This window comes from Asparagus officinalis, chromosome 8, assembly GCF_001876935.1.
Source record: "Asparagus officinalis chromosome 8, Aspof.V1, whole genome shotgun sequence".
Lineage (NCBI taxonomy): Eukaryota > Viridiplantae > Streptophyta > Magnoliopsida > Asparagales > Asparagaceae > Asparagus > Asparagus officinalis.
The window spans coordinates 127,468,291-127,483,880 of NC_033801.1; the positions used below are offsets into that span (position 1 = coordinate 127,468,291).

Sequence of the window (15,590 nt, forward strand, 5' to 3'; positions counted from 1 at the left end):
GGAAGAGTCCAAACCGAAGTAGGAAGTCACAGTTTAGAGGAGCACATCCTTCAGTTGGTAGAAATCAATGTGTTTTTTATAAAGAAGATGGACGTTGGAAGTCTAAATGCCCAAAGTTAAAAGGTCGAGCCGGGAAGAATAAGGGAAAAGCTATACAAGCTTCAGAGGTGAATGTTGTCAAAGCTAGTGGCGACAATTCAGATTCGAATTCTTCGGGCTACTCGTGCCCTGCACTACCGTCGGTTTGTGTTGCCGACTCTACGGAGTGGATGTTGAATTCGGGTGCTTCACATCACATTTGCCCTAGGAGGGATTGGTTCTTCAGATTTGAGGAGCTGGATGTCGTGCTCATGGGTAATGATTATGAATACCTTATTAGTGGTATTAGTACTGTTCGGATTAGGATGTGTGATGGGGTGATTCAGGAGTTGAAGAAAGTGATGTTCGTTCCGCAGTTGAAGAAGAACAATTTGTATTACTTGATTGGAAGCACGGTGACAGGTGGAGAGCTGACGACTTCTTTGAATTTGACTAAACTATGGCATTTGAGGCTGGGATATTCGAGTTGTGATGTCGTGCATGGATTGTGATGAGTGCTTTGACTTGCATATTGAAGTCCTGTGAACATGTTGGTGTGAGCAAGAAAACCAAGGTGAAGTTTGGCACTTCTATTCACCGAGCGAAGGGTCTTCTAGATGATGTTTACGTAGGCATTTGGGGGCCTTCTAAGGAGGCATCATTGGAAGTTAATAGGTATTTGATTTCCTGTGTTGGAGACTGTTCTAGGCATTTGTGGGTTGCAACCAAGTCCCGTTGGAGTGAAGTCCTAGTAGTTAACAACAGGTGAAAGAAGTGTATAGGCAGAAAGGGGGAAATACTTTATTCTAAATTTGGTGAAAAGTTCAAGAGGGATCCGTTTCTCCATCTGTACCTAGCTCAAGACAGTTTGAGACACTTCATTGAAAAGGAAACATTGGGGCAATGAGATGAGGTGGCAGATTTGATGAGTCGTTCCTTGCTAGAGGAGGATCAGTGTTTGATGTCAAGCAGTGGATTGCAGAGGAGTTTTGGTGTGGAGGCTTTGACATATTAGAGCCATCTTATTTACAGTTGCCGTCTGCTGCGATTGGAGTATTTGGATCTGGTGGAGCTGCTTTAGATTTTGGGTTACTTCGGATATTTGGATGCCCAGTATATTGTCACATCAAGGATGTGAGATTTGATCTGAGTGCACATTTGGGATTCAGAGTCATGTTTGGTTATCAGGTATTGGACTTTAATATTGTTCTGAGCAGGTATGTCACATTTGACTCTCGACAGGTGGAGAGTATTGGACAGATCGTTGGGATATCGCAGTAGGTGGAGAGTGATGCTACTCCATGTTGGGTGGAAATTACTCCACGTTGGGTGGAGATTACTCCATGTTCTCCAGATCATTTTGTATCGTTTGGGATTCCAGTTGAGGTGACACAGATTGAGGATCATATTGATGTGGATGCAAATGATGAGTTTGAGATTCAGAATTCGAGTGCAGCTGGTGGACACAGTTCGGATTTGGCTATGACCGATGGTTCATCTTAGGTGGAAGTTGGTTCTTTTCACTTTGAGGCTATCAAGGAGGGTTATCAGTTGCAGATTTGTTGGTGATGATCGTGAAGGTTTAAAAATCCTTCTAGTTGATTAAGGTCATTTACGGCAATTTGAGTGAACTACATGAGGCTTGATTCCTTAGGCAAGAGGATACGTAGGTAATCATTTTGATGCAGCTAGTTTGGTGAGTTGATACCGACATTTAGAGTTTGTTCATATTCTCGTTTCGGTTCCTGACTTGTTGTGGATTGAGTCCATTATCTTAAATTTGTTTCACTTTGTACTAGACGCAACAAGTGGGATTTTTGGTGCTGTTTGGTCGACAGCGAGGCTAGGCCGATCGACCGAATATGTGCACACTACATGATGTTTTTTTGGTTTTCTGGTCGGTCGACCGTGGCGTCAAGTGCGGTTGACCGCAGACCCTGTAATGAGTTTTTTGGTTTCCGTCATTCTGGCCGATCGTCAGGTTGGGCTTGATTGTGGTTTCATGTTCTGTTTGGGATTTGTGTTTGGTATATATACAAACACGTTTTTTAGGGTTTTTGGAGCAGTAAAAGGGTTATTTGGAGCACAGAAAAAAGAGTTTTCTCTGAGCTATTGGTTTAGGGTTTTGTTTGAGAGATTAGAGAGATTTGTTTGAGTGATTTTGTAATCTCTATTTGTACTCTTCCTTCTTTATTAGTGAAAACTCATCCCCTTCTTGCCCGTGGACGTAGGCAACTTGCCGAACAACGTAAAATTCGTTTGTTTGTGTTCGTGCCGTTTTTTTGGATTGTGTTTGGCTTTCTTTCTCGGCATTTGTGTGATTTCCTCGGATCCCAACAAGTGGTTTCAGCACAACAAAGGTAATGTTTACGCATCCGTTTCAGTTTGATCGAATTAGGGATTTTTATTAATTTAAATAATTTTTAATTAATTAGTTTAGTTTAATAACTAAAATGTTAGTTTGATAAGAAAAATATTCGGTTTCTCCCACCGGTTCTTCTAACACCATTAGGCATTAGGATTTAGGGCCTGTTTGTTTGCACGGAAGTAATTATGAAGTAACTGAAGTAAAAGAAGTAGAGGCTACTTCTGCTACTTCCAAGCAAAAAAGTACGTTTGGTTCTCTGAAAAACTTACTTCCACTACTTCCCTAAATGCTTATGTGATGCCTACGTGTCATCCTTACTTCCAAAATATTTTTCCAATACTCAATACTCAGAAGTACTTCGGAAGTAGTTGAAATGCATATTAATTATGACATAAATAATTTTTTATTAATATTTTCTTTATTAGTTTAGTTGAAATGCATATTAATTATGACATAAATAATTTTTTATTAATATTTTCTTTATTAGTTACTTCTAACAACTTTTCATTGATAAAATTACTTCCTAATAATATTTCTAAATGTTATCCAAACAAAAAAAAGTAAATAAAGAGGAAGAAGTTCTACTTCCATTACTTCTAAAAATATATGAAACAAAAAAAAATATTATTTCCACTACTTCCTACTTCATAGCTTTGAAAGTTACTTCTATAACCTACTTCTTACTTCTAATACTTCCATTATCCAAACGGGCCCTTAGTTAACATTTAGAAATATTGGACGGTTTTTTGAAACACCTAAAAATCAGGGCGCTAAATGTCATGTTTAAAGTTTAGGGGGTTATCTCAAAATCGGTCAAAATTAAAGGGATTTTTGCAAAAACAGAACTGCGCATCGATATTTATTCCTCTATAATAATGGGATGATCCAAGATTTACTATTCATGCTACAGCAAATAACTGTAGTATTGTTACTGTAGCACAGACAGGAGGGTTCAGGATTCACCATTCATGCTACATGAATTATTGTTGGTGGGAACCGTAGCGTCAAAAAAATTATTGTAGCATTATTACTGTAGCTTAAGAGGGATATTGTAGCATTTAAAAAATGCTACTGTAACACTTACAAAACTGTATTTAAATATAAAGTTACTATACCAAAAATAAAAAAATAGAAACCATATTTTTGCATAGAATGCAGACTAGTTATAGGAATTACGAAAAAAAGAGCAGTTATTGCATCATAATATATATATGGTACGAAACCTAACCTTCACGTTTGTAGTTAAAAACCAATCAGATTTAGGACCCCAATCAGTCACAGTAATAATTTGATTTGATTGGGATACATCCAACAAATCTAATCGTCTTGGATTCGGTATATTAAACCTATAAATGGGGTCCTAGGCCTTCAAGCTATTCTCCAAACGCAAACTTAATTTCTTCTCGAAAAATTTCTTAAAAGCCAAAAATATGGGACCGATAGGGAACATGTGAGGTGTCCCCCTTCTATTGCATAATAAACTGATCATCATTAATGATGACTAATTTATTATGCAATAGGAAGTGGACACCTCACCTGTCCCCCCATGTTGGTCATATATTTTGGGTCCATGTAGCAAAACTCTTTCTTCTTATTGTTCTTTGATATTTCTGAGTGTATGGCTTCCTCTTCCTCCGATGAAAAGACGATCAAACTTGTGAGTTCTGATGGCAGACTGTTCGAAGTCGGTCAAACAACAGCAACTCAGTCTCAAACCACCATCGAGGAAGACTGTGCTGGAAACGCAATTCCTCTTCCAAATGTTACGGGCAAAGTCCTCGAATACCTGAAGAATCACGGTGAATCCTCGAACAATGTCGACGACGATGGTACGTTGAATTTATGAAGATTGGTACTGATGAACTCTATGATCTCCTCCTCGCCGCAAATTATCTCGACATTAAAGGTTTGTTGGACTTGGCTTGTCAAAGGAAAAACGCTGGATGAGATTCGTAGCACGTTCATAATCAAAAACGATTTCTCGCCGGAGGAAGTGGAGGAGATTAAGAGGGAGAACAATTGGTATAAATGGTTTGACCTGTAAGGTAAGATTTATTTTAATTGTTGTGAATTTTCATAATTAGTATTTTAGAACTTATGAGGATTGTAACTACTTCATCTACAAATAAAGGATTATTTAAAATAATGAAGACTATAAGTACTTTGGCTCTGTTTGGCAAAAGTAGCTGAAAGCTAAAAGATTATAGCTGAAAGCTGTTAAGCTAGCTGAAAGCTGTGAAATTATAGCTGAAAGCTGTTAGCTGTGTAGCTAGCTGATTGACTAGAGTTGTTTGGCAAAAGTAGCTGTACAACTAGCTTAAATTTGTTAAATGACTAAAAAATACATGTAATATTATTGATATAAAATTAGAATTATTAGGGGTAAAAACGGAAGAAAAAAATTAACAGCTCCTTCCCAATATTATTGATATAAAATTAGAATTATTAGGGGTAAAAACGGAAGAAAAAAATTAACAGCTCCTTCCCAAAGACAAACGCTACTTGAGGTAGCTTTCCAAAAGCTACTTGCAAAAGACACAATCTCCAAAATAATCTCCTCATATTTTTGGTCACCAAACAGCTCTACTAGCTTATTGACCAAGTCAATAAGACACAAGCTCTTAGATAAGACACTTTTTTTGGTTGCCAAACAGTGCCTTTATCTACAATAAAGGATTATTCATTAACCATTTAAAGAGACTAGTATAGTGCACGTGCGTTGCACGTTGTTGGGTTAATTTTATGTTTATCTTTTTTTTATAACAAGTTTGGTGTTAGATGTAATTTGAAGGTTTTTGCTATCTTTTTATCATTAAAATTCTAGAGTAAATATAATTTTTTATGAGGTTTATTTATGACATTTCAAGGTTCTTTCTGTAAATTTTATAACATATCTATAAAATTATGAAGTTTTAGGGATGTTTTGCAAATTTAAAGGTTTACACTATAATTTTTCTAATAATTTTATATGAAAAAGTTTAGTTTTATGAAACCAGAGCTTTCCAATAAAATTTATGGAATACCTAAAAGACATTATTTAATTTGTGAACCTAAAAAGCATAATTCTATTTGTTTTATAATTTAACATAATGTCTGACGTTTATAATTGAGCACATGCTGGTGTTTTTTATTCACAAATTTGTAATATAGTTATACCATTAGGAAAGATAAATAACATACTGACTGTAAAATAATAATTTAAATATTTGTATTAAAATGAAAATTTTTATGTTCTATGACAACTAATAAAATACTCTATTAGAACTAAAAAAAATTTAACCAAAATCTATATAGTCCTCTGAAAAGACTTAATCAGAGCTTCTTCAATTGTTAAGAACAAACATCATCAAAAAAAAATTATGGGGTCTTACAGTAATGTGTGTCATTATTTTGCTCAACAATATTTTTAAGTTGAACCTACAAATTTCAATCTGACAAAACTTTTTGTGAATAATGGATTTTGCAACTCAGTACATGATTTTTTAAGGAACCATCATGATGGGTATGACCAAAGTATATCCTCAGTTTAAAGTTAATTTCCACAATAGCAAACTGAATATTATTTGACGTTAAAATTTTTAATCTTTTTTCTTCGTTACGCTGGAAAATATGGATTGCTATGTGCATATTATGCTAGTGCTAAAGATCTTTGCATATACATAGTAAGAGCAGAACCTAAAAATCTCAAACTCATTTATATAAATACGGGAAACTACTCTTTATTTCTTCTTCAATTATTCATCTTACTTGATCAGCTGGAAGTGAAGTAACTTGATGTGTCATTTCCAGAAGTTAGTCTTAAGACCTTGAGCTCTAAATAATACACACATCACGAAGCCTCACTCTATATTTAGCTTATTTTGAAATCTTACTTTATAAGTGTTAATAATGAAGTAGGAAATTATACTTAAAAGAGAATTCATATAAAATTTTAAACAAATTAGTTATGATTTATAGTGGCTAGTATAAAGATAAACAGTTGAAACATTCTCTATAATTATGGTAGTGATCATTAGTGAGAATTAAAAAAGAGATAGTAGGAGATTAATTTGTTATTGGGAGGATGTAAAAATTAAATATATTTAGTTTATGCCGAAATTAAAGGATAGTGTTTGTTGGGGTTGGGGGGTTGGGGTGAAGTTTCATTATTGTTAGTGATAGAGATTAATGGATGAAATTAAAGATTAGGGGAAGGTTATGAGTGAAAGATTAAATAAAAAATTTCTAGATAATTAATGGAGAGGTTATGAATATGAAGAGGTTATAAGTGGGACATTATTATTATTATTATTATGTCCAACTCTTTTTACCCATTTGCATCATCTTAAGTTTTGATAGCATATTACAACTATAACTTTAAATAAATTATTTTAAGTAAAACATACTTTGTTAAATCATGAATTTCATACTTGATTGGGTTTTATGGTTCTCAAAACAATAGTTAAATATAAACTTAAAAAATCTTGATTGACCAATGAAGACATAAATTATAATAAGCCAAATCAAGCAAAGAGAAATTCTAATAGTAAAAAATCAGTTGAAACATTCTCTATAAAAGATAGAGAAAGAATCTTTCACTATAAATCATGCTAATCTCATCATGTTATAATAAGAGATAGTAAGTAGTGGTTGGTTGTGCAGAGAATGAAATCCAAATAGGCAAAATCGGGACAAAGAGACGTTCAAGGATTTGAGGAGGTGCAATGGAGATGATGAGGGTTGCATATGATGTACTCATTTTTGTAAGAGATTTGTTATGATTTATAGTGGTTTAGTAAGAAGATGAATGGTTATAACATTTTTTTAATTGTGACAGTGATAATTAGTGAGAATTATAAGAGACTAATATGTTAATGAGAGGTTATAAAAATATAAACAACTTAGTTATGGTGAAATTATTTTAGGGGTTATGAATAATAATGCATTTAATTGGTGGTTATGTACGTATGAGATATGGTTTATGTATAGATGCATATGTTTTATGTATGCATGTATGTGTTTTAAAGGGCATTTTCGGAAGAAATGTTTTAACATACCAACACACTTTTATAATAGTATTAGATGAATTAGTAAATCCCCCCAATTTGAGTAATTACCTCATCTTAACCCTCTTCCGGTTTTTATATTGGACAAACTACTACGAATTAAATCAATTATATCTTATGCAAATCTTTATGCTTGGCAAGCTAAAAGAGATCAATGCTAGCAATAAAACCTAAACAAAGATCACAAAAGAAAGAAGGAAAACCAGTGAAAATAATCAAAGAAAAACATAGATTTAACAAGGTTTAACCAATATGATTACCTATATTGTTGGACATTAATGACGAATCAATGTTCCACTTATAATCAATGAAGATTACGTACAACCACTCTCTTAGCTCCTAGAGCATGTTTGGCAAACCACACAAAATTAGGTCAGGACTGGTCCTGATTTAGTTTTGTGCTAAACCAGTTTTCTTTTGCGCCAGCCCCTCCGATCCAAAAGAAAACTGATTTAATGGGCAATTTTAGGCTATAAAAAATTGGGCCAGCTGTAAGCCTCTCAGTTGTCAAACAAGAAATCACATAAATTTGGGTTAGGTTTAGTTTTGACCCAAATTTACAAGGTTGCCAAACACACCTACGCCTCGTTTGGTACGCGGGAATGAGGAGGAATGGAATGCAATTCCCACTTTCCATTCCCTCATACCAAACACACCTATATTTTAGATGTTGGAATGACCATTCCCTAGGAATGATCATTCCCACTATTTGTGGGAATGAGCATTCCAAGTGAGAAGATAAGGAATGGTCATTCACATTCAAGTGAGAATCAAAAACTAGTTAGGTATTTTTCAATTATATCCATATTAATAATAAAGAATGTTTGGGTGAGGCGCTATGCAAGTGGGCAATTTTAGATTGACAATTTAGGCTAGTATATCATTTTGCTATTTCGAAACTTATTATTTTAGTTGGTATTGTTTTATGGATTTTTGCTATTATGAATTGAGTGATTTTGATACTTTATCAAATAAGTTAATTTATATATCTAGAACTGTGGATTGTGGATATCATTCTTTTTTTTTGGACCTATGAAAGATACGATAATCTTTTTTTTTTCTTTAATTTTTAAGACTAAGAAATAGCGAGTATTGTTTAAAAAATATAAACGAAACATACACCTGATGGATAACATGAGCATTAGTATAACACATACCTAGATTAATATAACATATACGTATATAAAATTATTTAGTTGTTATCATTAATGTTTATTTTTTATCTTATTAAAAATATATGTTGTTATAAGGGCATTATTAGAAAATAAGATTTCATTCTTACTTGTGTACTAGTGATACCAAACATAGGAATGAGAATGAGATTTCCATTCTAGCTTCATTCTACGAACGCACCCAAACAAGAGAATGAGAATGATCATTCCATTCCCACATGCAATCCATTCCATTCCTTCTTTCATTCCATTCTCAAGTCTGTCCATTCCCGCGTACCAAACGAGGCGCTAGAGTCTCACACACCTATCATCCGTATTATTTTCTATTTTGGATACAACTCATTGAGGTGGCCCAAGTTGCATATTCACATCACATGATATGATTTCTTTTCCATACAACTAAAATACAAATTAAAATACTCTCATCCCTCTGTTGGGTGTCTACTTACAGACTTACAATTCTTGACTTTTATGCTGTGCATTTTCCGTATAAGTCGGACGCTATGCACAAGAATTAACTCTCCCCAACTTGAATTGTTGCAAAACGACCGTTTACAAGGCCAATTTAGCCCATCAGCAACATGCCCCTGCAGGCCCAACTAGCCAGCCCAGTTTGGCTTTAATCACCACCTCATGCCGGAGTCGACCGCATCAAATTCAAAATTATCCCTCAAATCTTCAATATTTGCAAAAGTACCTCTTAAATCTTTGTATTTGTAAAATTAACCTTCAAAATGAGCGCATTGAAAACTAGCGTATTGGGTCTTTCTACTGCTATAACTTAACTACACTATTTTTCAAACCAAGCAACGTAAAAGACAAGTTCCCGAAAATCTCCAAACATGTTCGCAACAGTTTTCCGTCTAAAAACTAAAAATGACGAGCAGGAGGGTGAGAGAAAAAAACCAACATGAAATCGAAAGGCAACTGTACAAATAGCAAGAGCTAGAGGGGGATTTTGCCACTATAAGAGATTTGAGGGGCATATATCCAAAAAGCCCCTCTTTAAAAAGTTCACGGGTCTTGCTCGTGTCAAAACCTGAAGTCACTCCGACACGCAGTAAAACGTGGCATAAAATGAGCTCATCTTCTCCTGCTCTTCTCTCCGCGTCAACCCTCTACGTGTCGCCGTCTCCTACCTCCGACAACCGCCATTGATGAGCTTAAATACATCGACAGCTCTAAGCCGAGAGAGCATCATCTGTGACATCAAATTATACTAAAAAAGTTTAATTTTTTTTTTCAAGTTGAAAGTTTAATTACGAGGGATTAGTTTTAGTTAAGCAAGAGAAGATGGCATCAGCACAGGAGAGGGCGGAGCTCGACGCCAGAGCCAAGCAAGGCGAGACCGTGGTCCCCGGCGGGACACGTGGCAAGAGCTTGGAGGCCCAAGAGCATTTGGCTGAAGGTCGTTAATTTCGGGCTGGTTTATTAAAAACAACTAACATTTTAATCAGTTCATATGAATCAGCAATAAATCCAATCTAAGTGGATAGGAGTCTCTCTTGTCCGTCAATTTAATTTTTTTATTCTTTGATTTTGCTTTGAGATTAGCACGCGCGAGTCATAAAACAAAATCTAATTAAGTCTTAAGGCTAAAACAGATGGACAACAAGCTTTAATTTATATATCCACTCTTTCTAATATAGCTAATTATAGTTATCTATTACATAATGGTGTGATGATTAATTAAGATTTAATGAATATTTAGGTCGAAGCAAGGGAGGGCAGACGAGGAAGGAGCAACTTGGAACAGAAGGCTATCGTGAAATGGGCCGGAAAGGCGGGCTGAGCACGGGTGATCAGGGAGGAGGAGAGCGCGCTGCCGACGACGACGAAGGGATCGACAATATCGACGAGGCTAAGTACTGAGATCGTTTGGCCCGTACGTGGGGGGGCTTTCTTCATATATGTACGTAAATAAAGTTTAGATGCATGTGGTTGATGTTGTGAGTTTGGATCAGGGTGAACGTACGATGGAGTTCCGTGTTTGGTTTCGTTTTTTGTAGGGTGTTTGTTTGTTTCGTCACTTTGTGTTCTCAAATCTCAATGAAGTGGTGATGCTTTGTTTTTAAATTAGCGTCTCTCTTGTTATAATTATCTGAGATTATATTCGATCTCGAAAGAAATGCTGAATTTTTTTAACTATATATGCCGGTTTATAAGACTTTGCAGGGATTATAAACAAGAGAGACGCTAATTTAACAGCAAAGGGTTAAAAGGAAGAGGGGTTTTGGTAAAGGGTTAAAGGAAGAGGGGTTTTGGTAAAGGGTTAAGGAAGAGGTTAAAAAGAAGGATTAATGTACTTAGTCCATTCGATAATATGAAGGACTAAATTATTAACCTGTTAAATAGTTTTATTTTAGTTATTGTGATCAGTTTTAGATCAGTTTTAGTGTTTGGGAATAACAATGAGTTTGACTATTTTTTTTATAATTAGAAGGGTTAACTCTTAACCTATCTAAGTAGTAGTATTAGTAAATCCTTTATTTTGAGGGGTTAACTTATTTTAATCCCTTTAGAGAGGTTAGCTTAACCCTTCTAAAACCATTTTCTTTATAGTTAGAAGAGTTAATTCTTTATCCTTCTAAATAGGAGTATTAGTAAACCCTTTATTTTGAGGGGTTAACTTATTTTTATCCCTCTACAGGGGTTAGCTTAATCCTTTTATATTTTTTATGTATGATAAATTATGGAGGGTTGACTCACTTTAACCCTTATATTGAGTTTTTGTGTGTGGCGAGTTAAGAAGGGGTTAAGTCTTTTTAATCCATCACTTAACTCTTTGTCAAGCAGTACTTAAAAGTATACAAATAATTATCTAGAGAAAATAAAATAAAATATTAAGTCACAAAATAATTAACATACATATTGGATACACGTAATTATCTAGAGGAAAAAAAAATTGTTTAGTTACGGAATAATTAACTTACATGCTGGAAGGATGAACTCCCCTAGAAAAGGGTCCCAGTTGACCACCCCTCAGGAGCTGAAGCCTGCACATTTTACATGGGCCACATCTTGCGCAGAGAAAGGCTGTTTATCGATGCTTGTAGTTAGAATAAAATATTCTACACTCTTCGCTTGGTCAACATTCTATATAGTCCAAAAAAGAAAAAAAAGAAAAAAAAAAACTCTTGTATCATGCTCTAAGGTAAATAAAGCAGAATAACCATCTTTTTCTTATTCTTTGCATACCTTTCTCATTCCTTTTTACAATTGAAAATATACAATTCAGATCACACGTTACAACTTGTTGGTAGTAGGTACAAACAACCTCAACGTTCACAAGTAAAACCCTTTGCCAGCTCTCTTCAAACCTAACCTCCACGTCTTCTCACAAAAAAATAAAATAAAATAAAATAAAACTTAAAAGTAATTATCATCAAGAAATTAAAGAATTAAAATTTGTTAAAAATGTTAAAAGGTATTAATTAACTTTACTAACTCCAGGGTTTCGATACGATGCGAGCGTATAGAAGCTCGTTCCATGTATCGGGCAATCCAGGCAAACACCAATGAATGCAATCAGCATAAATCTTAGAATCAGCTTTCTGTTCTGGCGTTAGCAGTATCCCTTGTCGAATTGTATGGACAGAAGTATGCGCATCTTTTCGATACTCCGATAACATCGTGATATCCATGAAATCTATAGGAACCTTAGAAGTTGATCTTGTTATGTTGCTTGCAACATTGTGCATTTTTCGGTCAGTTCCGACCGAGAGAGGTTGAGTCGTGCTCGGGATTGGTTGAGTCTCTTTGGCGCACTTGATTCCGTCTGGATTGCCCCAGTCTGAGCTACTGTGTTTCAACAAGTTGAGATTCACTTTGTTATTACAATGTTGATGGTGATAGTAGAGGTGTTTTGTATTAGGCTTAATTGCAGATAGATCTCTGTACTATTGCCAAACCGCGGGTAGACCCACTATGCAAGTTTGTAGCGAGTAAATTGAGTAAATCAATTTATAAATCATGATCCTAACATGGAACAAACATAATTGAGAACCCTACGAAATATCTGTAATAATAAAAGTACAGGGGTCTATCTGCAAATTGGCCATGGTACAGAGGGTCCGCCTGTAATTAGTCCTTTATATTATTGGCATCAAATTGTTTATGGGAGTAGTTTACCAACTAACTAAGGGCATTATGTTGAACAAATGATGCGTGGCTTTAAAGTTCTAGTGTCATTATTGGATTGGCGATGCTAAAAGTTTTTTCTCCAAGTTGTATGATTGTGATCTATTTCAAAAGGATACTCGCAATTGCTAGTCGCCATTGACACAACATTTTCTTACTTTCAGCGTCACAAGAAGGATTCATATTCTCTTTAAGTTCTAAGCGGAAGAGATCATGTATAATCTGAAGAGGAAACAACGAAGTTCAGGAAATAGCGAAGGATAGGTTTGAGTTAGGGCTGGTCAACCGACCGCGAACGTGCACGAACGTCGGAAAAGTCTCTGGACTTTTTGCGCGGTCGACCGTGGCCAACGACAGAGAACAAAAAACCACTACAGGGTCTCGCGATCGACCGCCGCGTCACTTGCGGTCGATCGCAAAAAGTCCAGAGACTTTTCCAATGTTTATGCATGTTCCGATGTTCGCGGTCGACCGCAGCTCCACTCGCGGTCGATTGGCCTGAACTCAAAACTATCCTCGGCGCACAACAAGCGGCTTCCGCCGCGCACAACATAATCATTTATTGATATATGGTTATAATTTTCGGTAAAGATAAAAACGTGCTGTTCGTCATATTAGAATTGAAAAGAGCGGTGATTACCAAACATTTATACTTGAGAATAAAAAAGACTAGTTGGACTTAATTCCAAAAACAGATTGGAAATCTCAAATTTCTTATACTTAAGAATTACGATAATTACTCCTTTGGTTGACATTTGTATATTAATTTAGTACATATGTCTGCACGTCTTTCTATGCTAACCGCATAAGACAATTTTGAAGTATTAAAAGTCTTTAATTAGTGTTCCCTAGCTTAATATCAACAATTAAGTGGTCAAGCATAGTTTATACCTGAGATGGATAGGAGACATGCTATTGAAGTACACTGAAGTCTTCTGTGCATCCACATTCTCATCCACCCATCTGGTCAGCGTCTTCAAAACCCTCTCATATGCTATCGACCTCCGGATCTCATCGTACTCCGTCGATCCCTCATCGAATGATCCTCGTCTACGGTCAAAACACAAACTATAAACCCCATATTTCTAAAATCAAATAACCATCATGAACTTAAAAAAAAAAAAAAAACTTACAATACTTTCATATTTCGCGTGTTCATCCACCAAATGTAGGTATTGAACACAAGGTAGTCCACCCCCTTCCAATGTTGTGCATGTTTTCCGATCGAATCAGCCATTATGATTCGATCAAGAATGCTGTGCATCGACGGGTCATCACAGTTTGACTCAACCAGAAACGGAGCCCAGTAGAATTCTACGGTCGCGTTGTACTCCTGCAATTTTCTGAGATAAAATGCCTGTTCTTTTCTATAATATGAACTTGCGTGAATGAAATTTCAAGATATAAAAAATTTAATTACCTCAGCTTTAAAAATACTGAGGGAGCCGATTTTAACCCGAGATTTTTTGCCAGGTGGGATCAAGGATTGAACCAAACACACCATTGACTCCCATTGATTCCTGTTGAGTGAGTCACCAACGAACATCAACCTCTTCCCTCTTAGCCTCTCGAGTAACATCCGTGCATCGAACCTTTTACAGAAAACCCCCTAAACAATTCAAAAATTGCACGATATGTAGGAAAAATCTAAGAAAAATTGCATGAATTTTTTGTTTAGTTTTTTTTTGGGGATATCAGTCCCTAGAGCTCATCTATTTTCGAAGCAGCCTTCTGAAACTTTTGCATTGTTTGTAGTGCAAATCTGTTGCACATAAAACCCCTAAACAATCAAAATTTGCATATTTCACAAGAAACCTCAGAATTTGAAAATTACCTCGGCAATGAGCAGTCTCTAGGCTGCCACCTCCATTTCTGATACGTATCGTCCTCCCTCCCATTCGCCATGCACGTTACTTGCTGCGTTAAGAACTCACACTCTTCCTCTCTATACAAAGGGTGGGTGAGATTATCTAATACCCACCCTCCGGTGAACAGATCGCAAGCATCCGGTATGCTCACCACCTCCTCCTCATATGTTTGTGGGCTTTGTCGAATGGGCTCCTGGACTTTTGAGGAGGAGGAGAAGGAGAAGGAGAAGGAGAAGGAGGTGAGAGAGCGGAGGTCTTCGCTGTAGATGTAGATGGCAAAGAGGAGCACTGAGAGGATGATGATGGAGATTGAGAGGTTGCTTGGTTTTAGATTGCTTGGCTTCATTGTGAACGAGAATGAGTGAGAGAATTTTGAGGAAGAAGGAGAGCATTTATTTGAAGGAGGAGGAGGAGGAGGAAGGAGTGGAGGATTAGGTAATGGTGCTTTCTTGTTTAAGTAAGGATTTTTAAATGTGAGGTGTTATTTGTTTATTTATTTATTTTTAACTTGTTTGGGCTTTTTTAGTTAAAAATGTTTTAAATTAATTTTTTGGTTAGGATTTAGTGACAAGGAAAGAGAGTAGGATGATCAATTTGATTGGTTGGTGGAGTGTACAAAGGGGAAGGGGTTGATCGAGACATTGTAATTTGCAACACCAGCCTTTAAAATGTTGAAATTTTGGTTTTGTTTCCCCCCTCTTTTTTGGCATAATTTGATGAAGGAGTTGTTAGAATTGGGGGTGGAAACCAACCTCCGCCGGCGACGAGGAGCTCCGACGAGCTCGGAGATGACGCAGGCGAGGTCGACGGCGAAACCCCAGGCGAACGCGACAGGCTGTCGCCAGCCTGTCTCGTTCGGCTATAAAAGCCCCCTTTGGCCCTAGGGTTTTGTGCTGCTGAGCTTCCCCCTTTCCGATTT

General features: G+C 36.2%; 2 protein-coding genes across 2 annotated transcripts; one reads left to right on the plus strand and one right to left on the minus strand.

The window, feature by feature from the left end:
• On the plus strand, positions 9,719 to 10,739 carry LOC109822538 (protein EMB-1-like). Its single transcript, XM_020388757.1, has 2 exons — positions 9,719 to 10,071; positions 10,375 to 10,739. The coding sequence occupies exons 1-2, from the start codon at positions 9,957 to 9,959 to the stop codon at positions 10,533 to 10,535; spliced, it is 276 nt and encodes a 91-aa protein (XP_020244346.1). The 5' UTR covers positions 9,719 to 9,956; the 3' UTR covers positions 10,536 to 10,739.
• On the minus strand, positions 11,823 to 15,090 carry LOC109822537 (protein ESKIMO 1-like). Its single transcript, XM_020388756.1, has 5 exons — positions 14,638 to 15,090; positions 14,224 to 14,395; positions 13,937 to 14,136; positions 13,695 to 13,853; positions 11,823 to 12,464 (listed from the first exon to the last, which is right to left on the minus strand). Exons 1-5 carry the CDS (start codon positions 15,015 to 15,017, stop codon positions 12,107 to 12,109), a joined length of 1,269 nt encoding a protein of 422 aa, XP_020244345.1. The 5' UTR covers positions 15,018 to 15,090; the 3' UTR covers positions 11,823 to 12,106.